Source organism: Lissotriton helveticus, chromosome 12 (assembly GCF_964261635.1).
Source record: "Lissotriton helveticus chromosome 12, aLisHel1.1, whole genome shotgun sequence".
In the NCBI taxonomy this organism is placed as follows: domain Eukaryota; kingdom Metazoa; phylum Chordata; class Amphibia; order Caudata; family Salamandridae; genus Lissotriton; species Lissotriton helveticus.
The window spans coordinates 100,213,645-100,230,826 of NC_136073.1; the positions used below are offsets into that span (position 1 = coordinate 100,213,645).

A 17,182-nucleotide genomic window follows, 5' to 3' on the forward strand; every position below is an offset into this window, starting at 1 on the left:
AGCCAATGTGACAAAAGTGTTTGCGTCTTTGCTTTTTTCTTCTTCTTTGCTTTCACCTATTGTACCTGTAATCAGCACCTCATTATTGTATGCCTGCTTAAAACCCAATAATACATGTAAAAAAATAAATGGGATAATATAGCAATTACCTTAGTACGTTTTAGAAATGTAATTTTCAAACGGGAACAAGTAACTGGTTCCTTTTTGGTATCTCTGGAGTCGTAGTTTTAAATCCTAACTTATGGTGAATGCCCAATTTCTCATGCTCCCTCATTATCACTCAATAATATTAAAGGAAGTAATATTACATTGTGCTGAGTTTGATGGTTAGCTGTACTCAACTTAGTATTACAGAGGGCCAAATCTATATTTTGGTGGACTATACTCATCCGCCACACTGACATACTACCATCTGCCAAATTTAAAGAACACTGCTGAACCAGTTATGATCTCTCTACCTTGGCATGACTGGTCATCATACCCGTACCTTAAATGGAACAAAATGTTTGGTGGACGGCTGCCATCAGTACTGATGACCGTTTACCCAACTTTAACACACTTTTTGTTTTTCAAAAAGAACCCCCCAAAGTTGCTATTGAAAAAATATAAACTGATGACCCCTGCACCCCAAATAGTTTTTTTTCCCTGAGTTAGGGTGCCTTATTTGTTTTTTTCCAGTGCCTATTTGCAAGGTTTTACTTTGGTGGTGATGGACTGAAAAAAAGGACATCACACTATCTATACTAATTACGGTGGGCAGTGCAATTTTCTTCCTCAGATATCTTCTGCTCGACTGGGCCATCTAAGGAAACTTTCCATTGACTTAGTCAACGGGTCTTTGATGGAGAAAAGATGACAGACTTCCGAACCCTAAATAGAGCAAGTAAACTGCCATTTTGGTGGCCAGGGTACTCTGTCAGGCATAGGAGAAAGTACCCTGCCTGTCAAACTATAAATAATCCATAAATAATTTATGGAACATTGGAGGGTAAAACAGTTTTGATATGTTGTATATTCAGAAACCTCCCAGAACTAACAACAGCTCCGTACATATTTGCTTTTAAATGTTCACAAATGCTAAATTAAAGTGTTGCAAGTCAATTAAGACAGGTTAAAAAAACAAAATAAATGTTGTTGTTAGCCATGAGTTATGTTTTATAATTAATTTACAGGCCTGGACTCCCTCTGTCCTCCCACACCATCACCCACAGTGGTCTCTGTACTAACTAAATGGCCTTTTTGTTAAAATGATAAGATTGATGATGATACAGAGAGGGATTCTCCTCTCACACCATCACCCACAGTGATCTCTGTACTAAGAAAATGGCCTCCTTGTTAAAATTACAAGATTGATGATGATACAGAGAGGTATTCTATCAATTATATGGTGTTTGATCTGGAACCTTGGCCTATTATCCCACAGTACGTCAACTGTGAAGAAATCATTATTAATTTTCTTTTTGACAATGAAACATTGAACTCCACTCACCTGCCAGGGTCTGAAAGTACTGAGAGTGGCACACATATCATTATGAAATAACCTGTGGCTTGGCATACAGGAGACCATGTTCATTAAAGAGTGTGCCACCACATAAGCTGCATTGTAGATGTTGTAGTGACGTCTCAAGTCAAAGTCGTTATAGTATTTGCTAGAGAACTTTTCCAGTTTTTCATATCCTGTACATGTGACGTTGGTTTTGATTAGCTCGCCACTGGTCAGAGCAACAAAGGATTCTTGGTTTGGCCAATGACATCCTATTGCCTGTTCCCAGAAGGATTTCACAAAAATGTCATCTGGTAATGTAGAAGGATGTATTTTGAGCAGAAATTCATTAAAGCCTGGTATCTGTAGGGTGTATGGGGTCAAGCCAATGGTACCCTTCAGCATCTTGGCAAATCCCTCTGTTAACAAAATGGGAGAGGTGGACCAGCCTTCACTTCCAATCCACACTTTGTCAGAGACATTCTGCCTCAGGAGTTCTTTCATTATTGGTGTCAAATAAGGGTCAGAACTAAAGACAAGGATAACACGAGCTGAAGATCTCTTGACTTTATTTGTAATAAAGAGGATTTTGGACTCTTTTGGTACGATGGGGAATGATTCATCAAAGGCGATGCAGACACCAGCTTCTAGAAACTTGCTTCTCAAGATCTGAGAACCCAGTCTGCCATAGTCATCCTCTGTGGACAACATCCCAATCCAGGACCACCCAAAGTGAATCACAAGCTCAGCCAGCAACTGTGCCTGGGTATCATCACTGGGAACGGTTCGGAAGAAAGACGGGAACATCTGTTTGTTACTGAGAGTTGGGGATGAGGAGGCATAACTGATCTGGGGAAGAAGACAACAGTCATGAAAATATTTGATTAGAATCAAAGGATCGTCACATGCTATCAGTAAGACAAGAAGGCTTTCAGGGTATCGACATATTGTTTAAAATGCCAGTTGTAATAAAACCCTATTGGTGACTTGTTTGCTGTTAAAACATATGCTTTACATTTGTTAATTCCTTTTTTGCATCCATAGCTAAATTGTATATACATGCAATTATCTATATTATTAAGTTGGTCTCACAGATGCTTAACTGACATGTAGTACCTAGTCATATGTGATACCTTTAGCTAATTGTACGTCAATACTTATAATGTTAAACTACAAGCCACACAAAGCACATGTTCCTGGCTAAAAAGCCAAGTCTGCCTAAATATGTTAACCGTGGCACTGTGGCACTTATCATCTTAGCAGGTACTAAAGATCTGTCTTCACTATTTAGCCAATGTAAAGGTCTGCCAAGGGTGCCAATTGCATTCAAAGGGTGATCATTAACAAGTATATCATGATATAATATTTCATGAGGAGATATGCTATTTAATGATTCTTTGTTTTCTATCTTGAGCATTCATGAGGTACTATTCAGTCTGCACATGTTGGTTTTCCAATGAGTTTCTTCAGGAGGAGGAGGTTGTTTGATTGTGGCCTTATCTTAAGAGTAATAAAAGGTGTGGCTTAGAAGATGACACCTCTTCCCAAAGCGGAGCTCATCAGGTTTAGAATGGATTTGGTGAGATCATGCAACCTTCCCAGTTCCCCTCCCAGGTATTAAAAAGTCATATCATAAGTTGTCTCTATAGGGTAGTTGTAAGTCAGATTACACATTTTATGACCCTCAGCTAAATGACAGTGAGCTACTGTATAGTTATGGTCAGTTGTTATTGTCTTTTGGATCTTTGTATGAGCAGGACGCTAGTTCACTTCCAAAATGGGCAAGAATGGGTGAGTGTATGAATAGCAGACTGAGAGTATTTGAACAAGAAAATTCCCTTTCCAAAACTAGTTTTTCAAACTCTTGACGCTGATAAGATAAGATTGTATAGATTGTTTGTTCTTTGGCCTTGGGATGATCGATTTTTTCAATGATTCTAGTGGACTCTATTTCATTGACATGTCTTCTCACATGTGAACTTCAGCCTCTTGTCATTCTAAAGTGAGTTCCCTATCTTGTTACCTTCTGTTCTCATGTTTGTCATTTTCCAGAAAAAAACAACTCCTCCAAACTTCTAGTTAGTGTTGGGCTGGGTTGGCCTGTCCAGAACTTTGGCATTGCCAGATGGACTCACTTGAAAGTGTTGTTTTTGAGGAAGTTGTCAGCCACTTAAGACACCGTTTTGTAGCTCCCTGAACAGGCGGCAGGTCGATACCCATACCTGGAAAGCATAAGTGCCAAAGTATGCCGGGCATAGCGGCAACGATCAGCGTGCATGGAAAGATAGAATCCACTCTCAGTCTACCGCGTTTTGAGCTCATCCTGCGGCGGCAAGCAGAGCTGGTACTGGCCTTCGGTGGGTTTCTGGAGGTTGCATCCCATATGGACCAGAGATGCCGGCATTTGATCCGGTGTACAGCTCCTGCTATGGGACGCAAGTCAACTGCTGGTAGGGGAGGGTGAGTGCCCCCCAGCCCAGAGTACTGACGTCGGCACTAAACGTGCAGCCACAATTGCAGTGTCTACTTCTGCTCCATGTTTGGGGTGCCAACACCAGACCCTAATCCAGAAAGAGCTCCCAGCAGAGGGGAATACGAGGAGTGGGACCACACCTCTCCAGCAAAGCCTGCTCGGTGCTACAGTGCTGGAGTTGCTACACGGCTCCCCTTCCAAGTCAGCGTTTGGGCAGAATTGACAACCATCCGCTCTGCCACCCGCACATGAAAGAATTCAGAGAGATCACAGGATTAAGAGCGCCCACAGCAGGATGAGGGTGTTAATTCAGTGGTGGATGCCACAGCCCCAGTCTTACCCTTAACTTCAGCCTCTGGGGAGATGATGCATGAGACTCAATCTTCAGCAGAGGAGGTAAAAAGAGATCAAAGGGGTGCTGGTAGAGGAGGGTGACAGCGGTAATGTAAGAGACACAGCATGAGAAAGCACAGGAGAAGGCACCCAACTACATGAAATCCCTAAGGGGGGGCAACTCAGATCATGCAAAGGTCACAACGGGCAATAACACAGCAGGGAAAAAGCCCATATGAAAACTCTTGAAGGCCCGGTGGGAGATGCGATAGCCCCTGTGGGCTCAATTCAGAAGGAGAAACTTAGTCCTTCAGTCTAAAGGGCGGGGGGGGGCAATAACTGGGATCATGACTCACAGACAACCACTGTTTTTCTCCTTACCAGACGTAACTTGGTCTGTTGATGGGTCAAAGTCAAGCACAGATTTAAGTGAAACCGAGAGTCTGCCAGAACTAGTGGGGTCAATCTGGCAGCTGCTGATCAAAACGTGACCAGGAAAACCGGAGGAGGTAGGTGATCATAAAGGCAGTAAAGATATCAAATGGGATTACACCTTGGGTCATCAGCTGGTAGGAAGTGGTGAAACGGGGCTTCAAGAGGCTTACTCTGAACACGATTTTACAGTGCATTATGGCACATTGCATAGAGGCTCGGCAGGAAAATCGCTGCTCACAGGCAGCGAAACGTAAACTGCAGGGGTCTGTCAGGAAGATAGACAAGGCATGTATGGCTATCACTGAATGGTTGTCGGACCTGGAGCTCAGAGCTGCTGCCCTTGAGACAGATATTGCCAGCACCTGTGGTCAAACGGAAACCCATGCACCCCAGCTTATTGACATCCAGTGGAAGCTGGAAGACCAAGACAACCGCCAAAGGCACAAAAACTTCTGTTTTTTTAGGAATTCCTGAAGAAAGGGAAGGATCTGACATGCGGTTGTACATGGTAGAGCTGCTACACTAAACTTTTCCCAATCTAGAAGGATGGGACTTGCACCATGAGGTCCCAAGAGGAAACCAGGTCCCCTTTACCCTGCAACAGCCAATAAAACATGAAGCAAAACCCTGTGCTGTGCTGGTATACTTCAGAAACTACTTACTGAGACAGAACAATTCAAGAAAGCTAGGGCGGAAGCACGAAGGTCTGCTGAGAACTTTTCATTTTTAACCAGGACGGATTTTTGTCACATAACTGTTGAGCGGCGTAGGTGCTTCCACCAAATGATTAAGCCATTTCAGGATAAGGGCGCACAGGCAAGGGTGGTTGGGGAGGGGGCAAGAGGGAGAGTGATGGTGGTTGATGGTGGTGGGTTGGTGTAGTAGGGGTAGAAAAAAAACAGAGAACCAGCAAAAAATGTATGATTTCAATGTAGTTATTTTCAGAATGTGTATTTGTTTTTATTTCTATTATAAGTATGGGTAAAATGTTTATTTGTTCAATAAACATTGATGGTCTGAATGACAAGGTAAAATGTTGAAGGTTGGACAAGACATTAAGGTCTCTAGGGTTTGACATAGTATGTCAACAGGAAACCCACATTCCGTGGGATATGATAAGATCAATTTCAATCCCAGGATATGCAATGATGGCCTGCTCCACCCAGACTACTAAGATTAGAAGGGTGGCTATTTCTGTGGCAAATAATCTGGCTCCAGCCAGGCAGGTACTGGAAGATAAAAGGTCTGATGGGCAATTGTAACACTATGTATTGGGCTGACAATTCGCACTATCTACAGATCTAATCAAGATGACCCCAGGGTACTGCAAGAACTGGAGATGGAACTAGCCTCTTGGGTGGAACCCTTAATTATATATGGGGATCTAAATATTCATCCGGAAGCTCGTAGATCCCTTCATTATAAATTCAAGGGAGGAAGCTGCATGTCCATAAGGCATTAGCTACATTAACAACCAGTCATTGTTTAGTGGATGTCTGGGCCTCGAGGAATCTGCTATACATATTTTTTATTTCTGCACAAGAAATATGTGAGGCTAGATTACGTTTTTGTGTCCTCCATCCTACTTAGGAAGTTTCACAAATACTCTCACATCAAAATCTCTTTGCTCTTGATAATATTCCAAAAGGGTACATGAAACCCCTGTCCAAATGGACATCTGACAGGAAACTGTTTGTTGATGATTTATTTATAGAGCATGTCAGGGGTTGGGTTCAACATTTTTTTTATATCAATAGATATAGTGCTTCGAGGGAAGTATTTTGGGACACGTTCAAGGCAGGATTTTAGGGGTGAGGTTGTTAGCTTCGTAGGACACTATAGGAAAAGATATCAAGATGAGACCATCAGCTGATCAAATGACTTACCTCTCTCGAGGAGAAACATATGACTGCAATAACCTGTAGACAAGAAGATCTGCAAGCCCAACTACACATAGAAGTTATTCAGAAAAAAAGCTGAGATTAATAACTATTATTAATAAAAAAGTAGCCAAAGCTTACAAGGCCTATATTAGAGACAACTATGATTATGGAGAGACAACTGGTAAACAGCTTTGTGTATAAGCCAAAAAATAAATGGAGACAACATAGCCAAGATTAAAAAGAAAGATGGGACATAAGTGCTGGACCCAAAGGAGATTCTTGGGATATTTTCAGTGTTTTATGGGAACTATACTGGGCAGAAACACATGAAAACACCTTAGAGATTTAAGGGGGAAGCACAGCTGGTGGGACAGCAGGTTTTACACTCATTATACTACATGAACTGGTGGTGGATATAACATGAGGAGAAGTTACAGCGGCAATCCAGATAATTACCTCAGTGAAGGCTGCTTGCCCGGATAGAATCCCCATGGAAATCTATAAAATGCTCCAGGCAGAGTTGGCCCCACTACTCTTAGATCTATTTCTGGCTGTGCAACACAATGGGCAACCTCCACAATCCTGGTTAGGCACCAATGTAGTTGTCTTCCTAAAAAAGGGGAAACCCCCAGAGGATCCCACATTGTATTGCCCTATCTCCCTTATTAATTCTGATGCCAAATTATACCCTAAAATATTTGTGGTTTGACTAGGTAAGATTATATCTAGGCTGGTAAGTCTGTAGCAACATAGCTTTATACAAGGGAGAGTTTTTTTTTGTTTTAAATTTTATTTATAAATTTTCAAACAGAAACATAGTGCAGTTGATCAGTATGCATTCAAGCAACATCTCAGTCATGCCAGTAGTGCCAAAAGGAAACAATACATAGATTGGTTAAAAACATGGAATCAAGAAGTACAAGCAGTTCATCAGTAACAAATTATCCATACAATAATGTTCAGTCATCGACAGAGCGGGTCAGCATAAAGGCAGTGTACGGACCCCACACATCCCGGGGTCTTGATGCACTTGGTAGCTCTTCTGCATAACAAAGAAGTTGATCACAACAATAAGCAATATTATACAGCCTTTGTTTTAGCAGAGGTGCCGGCTTACTGCCCCAGTTTAATGCTACACTACGTTTATCTAATTGCATAGCCAAAGCCACCAGTTTGCAAACACCGGACGGAAGCTTGGAAACATTACCCAAAAGGCACAACTTCACATCATTTACAATCCGAACACCCACCATTTCATTTAACGCCGTTACCACTCCATTCCAGAAAGCAGACACTTTGGGGCATACTCATGGCAAGTGCAGAAAGTCTGCGCTACCCATACCACATCGTCTGCAGCAGGGCGAGTTCCTCAAACCATATCTATACAGTTGTGCAGGTGTATAATACATCTGATGAATGTACTTGTAATGAATGAACTTAAAATCCCCATTGATCGCAAATCTCATCGTCATTCTACAGCTTTCATCCCAAACTTCATCCGTAAGCGGCTGTGATAGACACGCATCCCACTTAACCCTGGAGGCAACTAGTGCCTCACCTTCATCCAGCTGCGAGATGTGATATAATCGTGAAACCAATTTAGCCTGAGTTTGCGTAGTATAAATGAGCTGCAAAGCCCCCAGCATTGAGGGTTCCTCGGGAAAGCGTGGATATAAGCTACGCATAGCAGAGCGAAGCCTAGCATATATAAATTTGGACATAACCTCATGATAAAGCAAAGGCATACCCAGAGCTTACAATGGAAGCCGCTTCGCCCGCTGTCCCAGCATATGCCATGCCCGAGCCGTGCACTTAACCGTGTCCACCTCATCCTGTTCAAACACCGAATATGGATTTACAATCTTTGCCTTCAAGAGTAAGGGGTGAACAGCACCAGCTTCAACCGCCACATGCGGCGTGAAGGGGGGTGCATTCTGCCAGTAATAAGCAAACTGTGCCTGAACACATAGATAATATAAGTGCATGTCTGGCACAGCAAACCCACCCAGTGCATACGGCTTCGTCAGAGTTTCCCAACTAATGCAGGGTTTCTTGCCCCCATATGCCAGAGTGATCAACAGTGAGAGTAATGTATTGAAAAAATGCTGCGTTAAATTGATAGGAACATTAACAAATAAATTTAAAAAAAATTGGTAGCACTACTATTTTGATTAATGCTACCCTATCAGCAAAGGTGAGGGGTAGGTGAGTCCATCTAGCTCCTGATCTTCTAACTTCGAGATCGCCGTTCCATAATTCATCCTAATACCAACCTGTGGGTCCCTGTGAATCCGCACCCCAAGATACTTTAGAGGATCTGTAGCCCACTCCAGGGGGTAATCTAACACAAATGGCTCAGTACAATCTGTAAGAGAGAATATTATAGACTTTCTCCAATTGATGGCTAGCCCCGAATACCACTCAAGATGGATATATTCCCGTATAACGGACTCTAGATGTTGCACCGGTTCCCTCACATACAGAACCATGTCACCGACATACATGGACACTGCCAATGGTCTTTGGTGAAATCTCAATGCAGACCCTGCATGCCTCTGCCGCAGCACGCACGCAAGTGGTTCCAGCACAACCGAAAAAAGCAAGGGCGACAGCGGACAGCCTTGTCTAGTACCCCACCCAATCTGAGGTATGTCCATTTATGCGCACTCGGGCAAGCGGCTCAGTATAAAATAACTTTATCCAACTAGTGAAAAAGAAAGGCACCCCCCCATATGATGCATTACTGCGAACATATATGTCCAGGCAACGGAATAAAATGCCTTAGCAGCATCTAAAAAGACTGCCGCCGCCGGCAAATCGGGTTTTAAAAGATGTATAACCGCAAACAGTGTCCTCAAATTATGCGCCATGGAGCGGATTGGAATAAACCCAGACTGATCTGGAAGCACCAACTCCCATAGGGGAGAGGAGTTGGCCTAACGGCTAAGGCGCTCGACCTCGGACCTGGGGATCTGGGTTTGAGTCTCGGTAACGACGCCAAAACCTCCTGTGATTCTGGGCAAATCACTTAATCTCCCCGTGCCTAAAAAATGTAAAACGTAACTTGTGCTATGTAAAGCGCTCTGATACCTGATTCGGTTCGGGTCTAGTTCGCGCTATATAAAAACTCTAAAAAAAAAAAAAATAACTGTCAGCAACAAGCGCAGACGGGTCGCCAAAACCTGCACTAGTATTTTTACATCAGTGTTTATGAGTGAGAGCGGCCTGTACGACTCACACCAGTCTGGCGGTTTGCCCGGTTTCAACAATGCAACAATTAAAGCTTCTCGAAGCGAATCGGGCAGCCTTTGTTGCTCAAAGGCCTCATCATACATAGCTGTTAAATGGGATAATAACACATCAACGTATTCCTTATAAAACTCTAGCGGGAGCCCATCAGTGCCCGCCGCTTTCCCATTGGGCAATGACGAAATGGCATCTATAATTTCATCGGCAGTTAACAGGTGCATCAGGAAATATTGTTGGCCTTTAGACAACCAAACCAAAGCCACATCGTCCAAATATTGTGCAATCTCCTCCTCACTAGCCGTCCGCCTGCTCCCATACATTTCTGTGCAGTGTGCAAGCATACCAACCAAGTCCGAATGAATAGTATCCCTCTCTATAATCCCCTGCACCGTGCAGTACCTCGCCCAAGGTTCGCGAATTCTGTCAGCTAACTCCCACCCCGGTCTACCACCCTCACCATAATATCTAGCTTTGCAACGCCTCGACAAATGTCTCACCTCCTGATCTGTATAAATATGAGCCCATGGAAAACCCTAGACTGCTAGAGGCACAACCACTGGGCCATGGGCCTTTCGAAATGTAAACACAAATTAAAACTGTAAGTTTACTGCATGAGCAGACTGCATTTATTTCCAGTACCTTGCATATTCATGAAAAAAACACACATGAAACATGTGAATACATTGTTTTCATTCAAGTGAAATCCCTACATGGGTTTGTGTATTAAACTGAAAATGTTCAACATTCACATAATCAGATTACGTATTATAACCTCCTGAAAAATACACACAAAAGAATATAATGGTTAAACAGTTAAAGTTGATGTCCAGAATCCCAATGCATTTCGGGTTCCAGTTGAACCCTTCATCAGGGGATATGTTGATTAAAGAAGATGAAAAGAACAATCTTGAAGTAACAGCGTCTTGTAGTGAAGTCTCTACGGTATCTACAAAACAGCAACATATAGATCTATGTCCAACTCTCCCATGAGTTACATATTGCTTAAGAGAAGACTGGGGAGTGCCACTGAGAAAAAAAACCTCCAGATGAAAGGAGATGTGCACCATGCAAAGAGTATATTACTATATCAAAGAAACGTGCAAATTATCACTGATATGGTAAAAGTCCAGAAAGAGTGAGGTGAACCACATGCAATCCAGGAGTGTATGGGATAAGTGGATTCCAATTCCGTGTCATAAAACTCGTGACCACTAAGGAAAAAAGCGTGCTCACTGTAAAATCAAGTAAACAAACTGAAACTCACTTACTAAAAGAAAACGCGCATGAAGCGCGAGATGCTGAATATCTTCTGACAATGTCAGAAAAACTGACAATGTGAGTCCAGAATTCCCTGTAAAACAGTTCGAGGGCGGCTTGTTAGCAACGAGTAAAGAACTACGTGGGCTTACTACAATGAGAACCCAGGGCTAAGCTTACCGCCAACAGTGAGGTGTACGGAATGGCTCAGTGAGCCCAGAAGGAGAGACCTGAAAGTCAAAGGTACAATCCTCAGTATTAAGGCAACCAACTTTTCTAACTAAAAACCGGACGGAAAGTTCGTTAACATACCTGCAGTTGTAAACGCCATCACACTGGCTCCGGTGTTAGACGCGAGTCCGCTCATCAGGTCACGTGGTGCGGAACTCGCCGGAGTTTATGGTAACAAAAATAAAAAACGGACTTAGGAGGTGAAAAAGGCTGGTGCGCACAGACCGATGAACCAAATCTAATCAAAAGTGCCTCCAAGTCAACGAGGTACATACTAGATATAACAAAATACATAAATTTATATGAGGTTAAGCTACTGGCTTGGAACCTCATGCAGAGGAATAAACATTTGTGTGTGCGTGCTGCCAAAACATGTATCATAAAAAAAGATGATGCATCCAAGTATTCAAATTCATATCAGTGTAACAAAGTTAAGGGTTATGTGTAAAAGAAAAAGAAAAAGACCTAGATGTCAAAAAAGAGAGAAATGGGAGAAAAATAAGATCCATAAGAGACAGATCAGTGTGAGAGGGATCCCAGTGTACTCCCGTACAATCTAAGTAAGAAGCTCATCATTTATAAAAAACACAGTAATTCATAATGGTCATTAAGACCCCCTGGGATAACAGTTCCTAAGGTCTTTATCCAATGTGTTTCTCTCCTAGCTAAAAGAGTGTGAAACTCCATACCTGGAATTTGTTGAATACGTTCAAGAACAGTGAATCATAGTTGGGGAATGGTGTGTTTCGCTTCTACCCAATGTCTGGGTAATGAGGAATTAGTATTCTGATTTCTAATGCGGCTTTTATGCTCCACTATTCGTGTCTTAATCTTTCTACTTGTTCTTCCTACGTAGACAAGCCGGCAAGGACATTTTATTGCATACACTACTCCTTCAGTGGTACAATCTGCGTTATGTCTGAGTTTTATACTTTGACCAGTATGAGGATGCATACATTTATTGCCAGTGATGACATTACCGCATTGGCCACAGTTGTAGCATTTCATCATACCTTTCTCCCTTTGTCTAATGTTTTTCTTCGAAGGCTTCAAAAATTCCCGCTGATTTTTTGCCCTCGTGTGTGCAAACATTGGTGAACCGTGAAACACTTCCGCAAAATCTGGTTCATTGTCTATTAGTTCCCATCGATTTCTGATGATGGATTTAATCTGTGCTGTCTGAAATGAATTCTTTATGACAAATACTTCTCGTTTCATCGGGATCTTAACCTTAGGAATCAAAAGTTCACCACGAGCTTTATGTGATATTGTTTGAGCGGCTGCATTAAGTATATCATCCGGATACCCACGTTCCTTGTACTCTTGAGATAGCTTTGTGATCTCCTCTTTACAATGGTTGTCATCAGAAGTAATTCTCTTCGTGCGCATCATCTGTGATATAGGGAGATGTTTTTTCAGACTGTATGGGTGAGCACTAGTAAACAAAAGAGCATGGTTGACATCTGTGGGTTTCTTATACACGGATGTTTCCAGACCCCTAGCTGTCCTTCTGATTTCAATATCCAGAAAGTGAATTCTCTCATTGTTGATATCATGAGTAAATTTGATCCTGGGATTCCGCGTATTCAGTTTGGTTATGCTTTCTTCCAATAACTCTCTGGTACCTGTCCAGATGACTAGAATGTCATCGATATACCGAATGAATAGGGCTGCGTGTGTTTGCCACAATGGGTTAGATGTTATAAATTGATCCTCGAAATAGGACATGAAGGTGTTTGCGTAGGATGGTGCTCCTGGAAATCCCATAGCGGTTCCAGTGCGCTGAATGTAAAACTTGTCCTGCCAGGAGAAGTAGCTGTGATACAAGGCAAAGTGCAGTAATTCTAACAGAAAAGTGCCTTTCTGATGGTCAATTTCTGAGTGCAATAGCCGCCATTCTACTGCCTCTAATCCTTCCTCATGTGCGATAGAAGTATACAATGCAACCACGTCGATGGTGCAAAGCCAGATGTCTTGTAGGAACAGATGCGCTGTGTTTCCAATTTATTCAAACAATCAGTCGTGTCCTTTACGTAGGTAACCCAAGATTGTACTAAGGGTTGTATCGTGTACCGCCTGCACATCCTTTTTAACAGCCACAGAAAGTCTACTAGACAACAGTCAATCTGAGGCAGTAACATATCCGACAATGCACCCTGAGAAGACAACATATTCCGTTGCAATAAGGAGACGACTCTGCAATACAAGGCACATAAACCTTCCTAGAGGGGGAAAAAAAAGTTAGCACACATATTACATCAGTCACAGTTACAAATGATATCAAAGCTCAAAGCATAGAACAGACCACCCTATAAACACATCAGTCTTCAGCATCCGCCTCGGCCCCGTCTCTTTGGCCTTCTCCTTACATTCCAGCTGTTTGACAAACTGTAAGGCATCCTTTCGTGTGGTGAAGATCTTCGACTTGTTACCGTGTTGGATCCGCAATTTGGCCGGATGGAGCATTGCATATTGGATTTGTAGTGCTTGCAGTCTCTTCTTAACCGGTTGGACATCCCTCCGGGCCTGCTGTATGGCTGTAGTAAAATCCGTATATAACGCAATCTCCATCCCTTGGTAGGTGATCATGCCCTTTTCTCGCTCCAACCAAAGAGCCGTGTCCCTGTCTCGATAGTTAAGGAGCCGGGCGATAATTGGCCTGGGAGGAGCTCCAGGTACAGGCCGTGGCGCCAAAGAACAATGCGCCCTCTCTACCACTATAAGCGGGGAAAAATGATCCGTACCAAGCATAGACTTGAGCATTTCTTCCACGTATACCTCCATTTTCCTCACATTGCTTGTCTCCGCCACTCCCGTGATGCACAAAGTATTCTGGCGCGATCTGGCCTCCAAGCCCTAGTTCTTGGACTGTATTATCGCCAGCAGCTTGTCTATTTGCGCACAACAGGTAGTAACCGCCTCCACCCTGTCCTCCTTAGTGGATAAACGTTGTTCTGCTTCCGTTAAGCGAGCACCATGCTTATCCAGCTTAGAGGCCATAGTGTCCATGCGAAGATTTAGATTGTCTATTTTCCCATCTATTGTACGCAGACTCTGTTGCTTGGCCAACAACATGCCCTCCAATTTACTTCAGCTGCCAGCCTCCATCTCCTGTACAGTGTCCGACATCTCAGGGGTGGTGGACTTTTTCTGCCATTTTGATTCCAAGGACAGCTTAGATTGCAGCGGCCGGTCTGTCTTACCCATGGTAGCCGCACATCAACCACCCCTGGCTGCCCCAGACCACCTGGCGTCTACTTACAGTATTCCACAGCTATCCACCTGCGCAGTCCAACTAGTTCCTACACGGTGAGCCTCAGCAAAAGTACAATTGCAGGGCACCATGGTCCATAGAAATCCCTCGAACTCCTTCTGGCACGGCGACTGGAAAAGCGCAATTCTCAGGCCCTATGTTTCCACAGCTATTCACAGGGAACAGCGCCGCAACACCGCATATGCGCAGAGTCCGGGTGACAGCAGTGGCAGCAAAATCACGTCAACATGGCGCAGGTACCTCAGCAGCTTCCACACTGCCACGTGGCTCAGCTCAAACCACTCTGAAAAGGCACAATACTCGGTCCCAACACCCTAACAGTGAATCACAGGTGGCTACACCTCCGTAACAAGTATAAGTAGGGCCGAGGCGTCAGCGGTCTCACAGTGACACTTCCATGCATTCGCATCAAGGGTATAGCAGGAGGGAGGCTCCAGCATTGGCGATCAAAAAATGGTGGCAGATCCCAGCATGGAGGTCAAGCACACAGGGCCCCACTGTCACGCTGCAGATATAATCCAGCCTGGGCAAATCTCCACTCACCGTCGCGATGTATGACCACACCGCGGCTTTCACGCTTACTTGCACAGAGACGTAACGAACGTCTCAGCTCTTCCGAAGGCCGCACTGTGGCCTAACTGCATTCCGGTCCTCAAGTGCTCAGCTGCCGCAGGGCACCGTCCCCTCCTCGGCCACAGCCGCCGAACACCACAGCCGTAGCACTCTTCACCGGCCGCTACCTCTGAGAGTCGCCACACAGCCTCAACACTCCACCGGCAGCAGCGCCACATCCATCAGCAGCGGATCTCGGTCCAGGCCGCAGCCTCGTCCACCCACGCAGGCAGCTAGGTGATCGAGACCAGCACAGACAGGCAACAGTCTCCCAAGAGCCGCTACTCTCCCAAATAGACATTTCAGAGGGACAGAAGCATACCAGTCCGCCGCCTTGAGCATGCAATGTCCAACACAGGCACTTAGAGCTGTGGATGGTATGTTAGGAGCAGGATAAATGCAGGATAATAGCCCCGACCTGCAGAGCTGCACTAATGTGCGGCCATCTTGCTTCGGGCTCGCTAGCGCCCCCATACAAGGGAGAGTTACCACGGATCACATTAGACGAGTTATTACTCTGTTTAGTAAAGCTGCTGTTACAGGAGATCAGATGACCCTGATCGTCCTTGATGGACAAAAGCATTTGATCAAGTTGCCTGGGATTATATTTGGGGCACTTTAAGGCAGAACGGGTTTGGACTTTGAATAATAACTGCTATTAAAGCCAAGTATTGGCATCCCCTTGCCAGAATACAAATGACGGGCAGAGAGTCCGAAAGGATTGAGGTGGCCAGAGGTACAAAACAGGGGTGTCCTTGCTCCCGATTATTTTTGCTCTTTACATTGATCTGTTCCTGAGAGCAATTCTCTCAAATCAGACGATTAAAGCAGTAACGGTCTGGGGCTATGATACTAAAGTCATAGTGATGAAGCAAAGCTTCGCATATTTTGCGGCTTGCCGAAGTCAAGAACCTCGTTTATGTGTAATAAGGTAACAAAAACGTATGTTTTACTAACGTTTATTTTTGTTTAGGCAAAGTTTGCGAAGCTTGCCTACGTGTATTTCTAATACATTTAACCCGTGTACTTTAAAATGGCCGCCGCTTGTATTTTAGTTACTGCGCATGCGTCAGCCACACTCACGTGTCCTGACGCGTCTGCAGAAGTGGAGGGAAATTTATGCGCATGCGTAATATATAGCTGTGCTCATCATGTGGTACTGCTCGTGCCACTGCTCTTGTGTCTGTATCAATGTAGCTAACATTTAACCTGCATAAGTATATTTTATAATGATAAGTAGAAAGTACAAACCCTGTGATGTGTTTTCATGATGACATTATTATGTATTAATTTGTTTTCGCTTACTTTTCATGTACCGCGGGGAATGGGGGTCTGAGTGAAAGGAGAGCCATATTGGAGGTCCCTTCTGCGCCTGCGCAACTTTGGCAGCACAGTAGACCTTGACTGATGGAACATAGCCAGTTGGCAGCGATGGGCGAGATGCTCCTGAGAAAGTCACCTCTGCCCTGCGAGAACAGCGAATGTGGCTCCTTATATGTTACATTGTAATATTACGCTACTGTTTGCCGTGTAGCTTCTCATGGGAACCCCAATCTTACTAGGCGGTGCCCAAACATGCAAATACAGGCTTGAAATGTTGAATTGTGATTGGTGTGTTACCCAAATCCTACCTTAGGACCAATCGAAATTGAGGGATTCTGACACTTTGCAACATTGGGGGGTGGTACACTGTCCCCAAACTGTATATCTACCCTGGGTTCACCTAGGGAACCGTCCGACTTGTCTGGTTTAGCTGACCTGTCACTGACCCATCGTACTCAATAGGTGACTGAAGATACAGAGCGCTGCCGAGCACTCTGTCCGAATTTGACCATAGACTAAGGTTCTACTGGACCTTAAAGTGCTGGCGAAGCACTTTACTGGAAGTTCGCTGACCCAATCGGGGTCTTGATCGATAACTGCAGAGCGGGTGGAGCGCAGGCGTTGCTTCC

At 44.1% G+C, this 17,182-nt stretch overlaps 1 protein-coding gene across 1 annotated transcript in view; it reads right to left on the reverse strand.

Moving 5' to 3' along the window:
- Nucleotides 1-17,182, reverse strand: part of LOC144797946 (vomeronasal type-2 receptor 26-like) — a 203,058-nt gene that overhangs the window by 152,877 nt on the left and 32,999 nt on the right. The window contains exon 3 of the mRNA XM_078668749.1: nucleotides 2,225-2,332. Coding sequence (XP_078524875.1) covers nucleotides 2,225-2,332 — 108 coding nt within the window. The remainder of the gene's footprint in view (nucleotides 1-2,224; nucleotides 2,333-17,182) is intronic.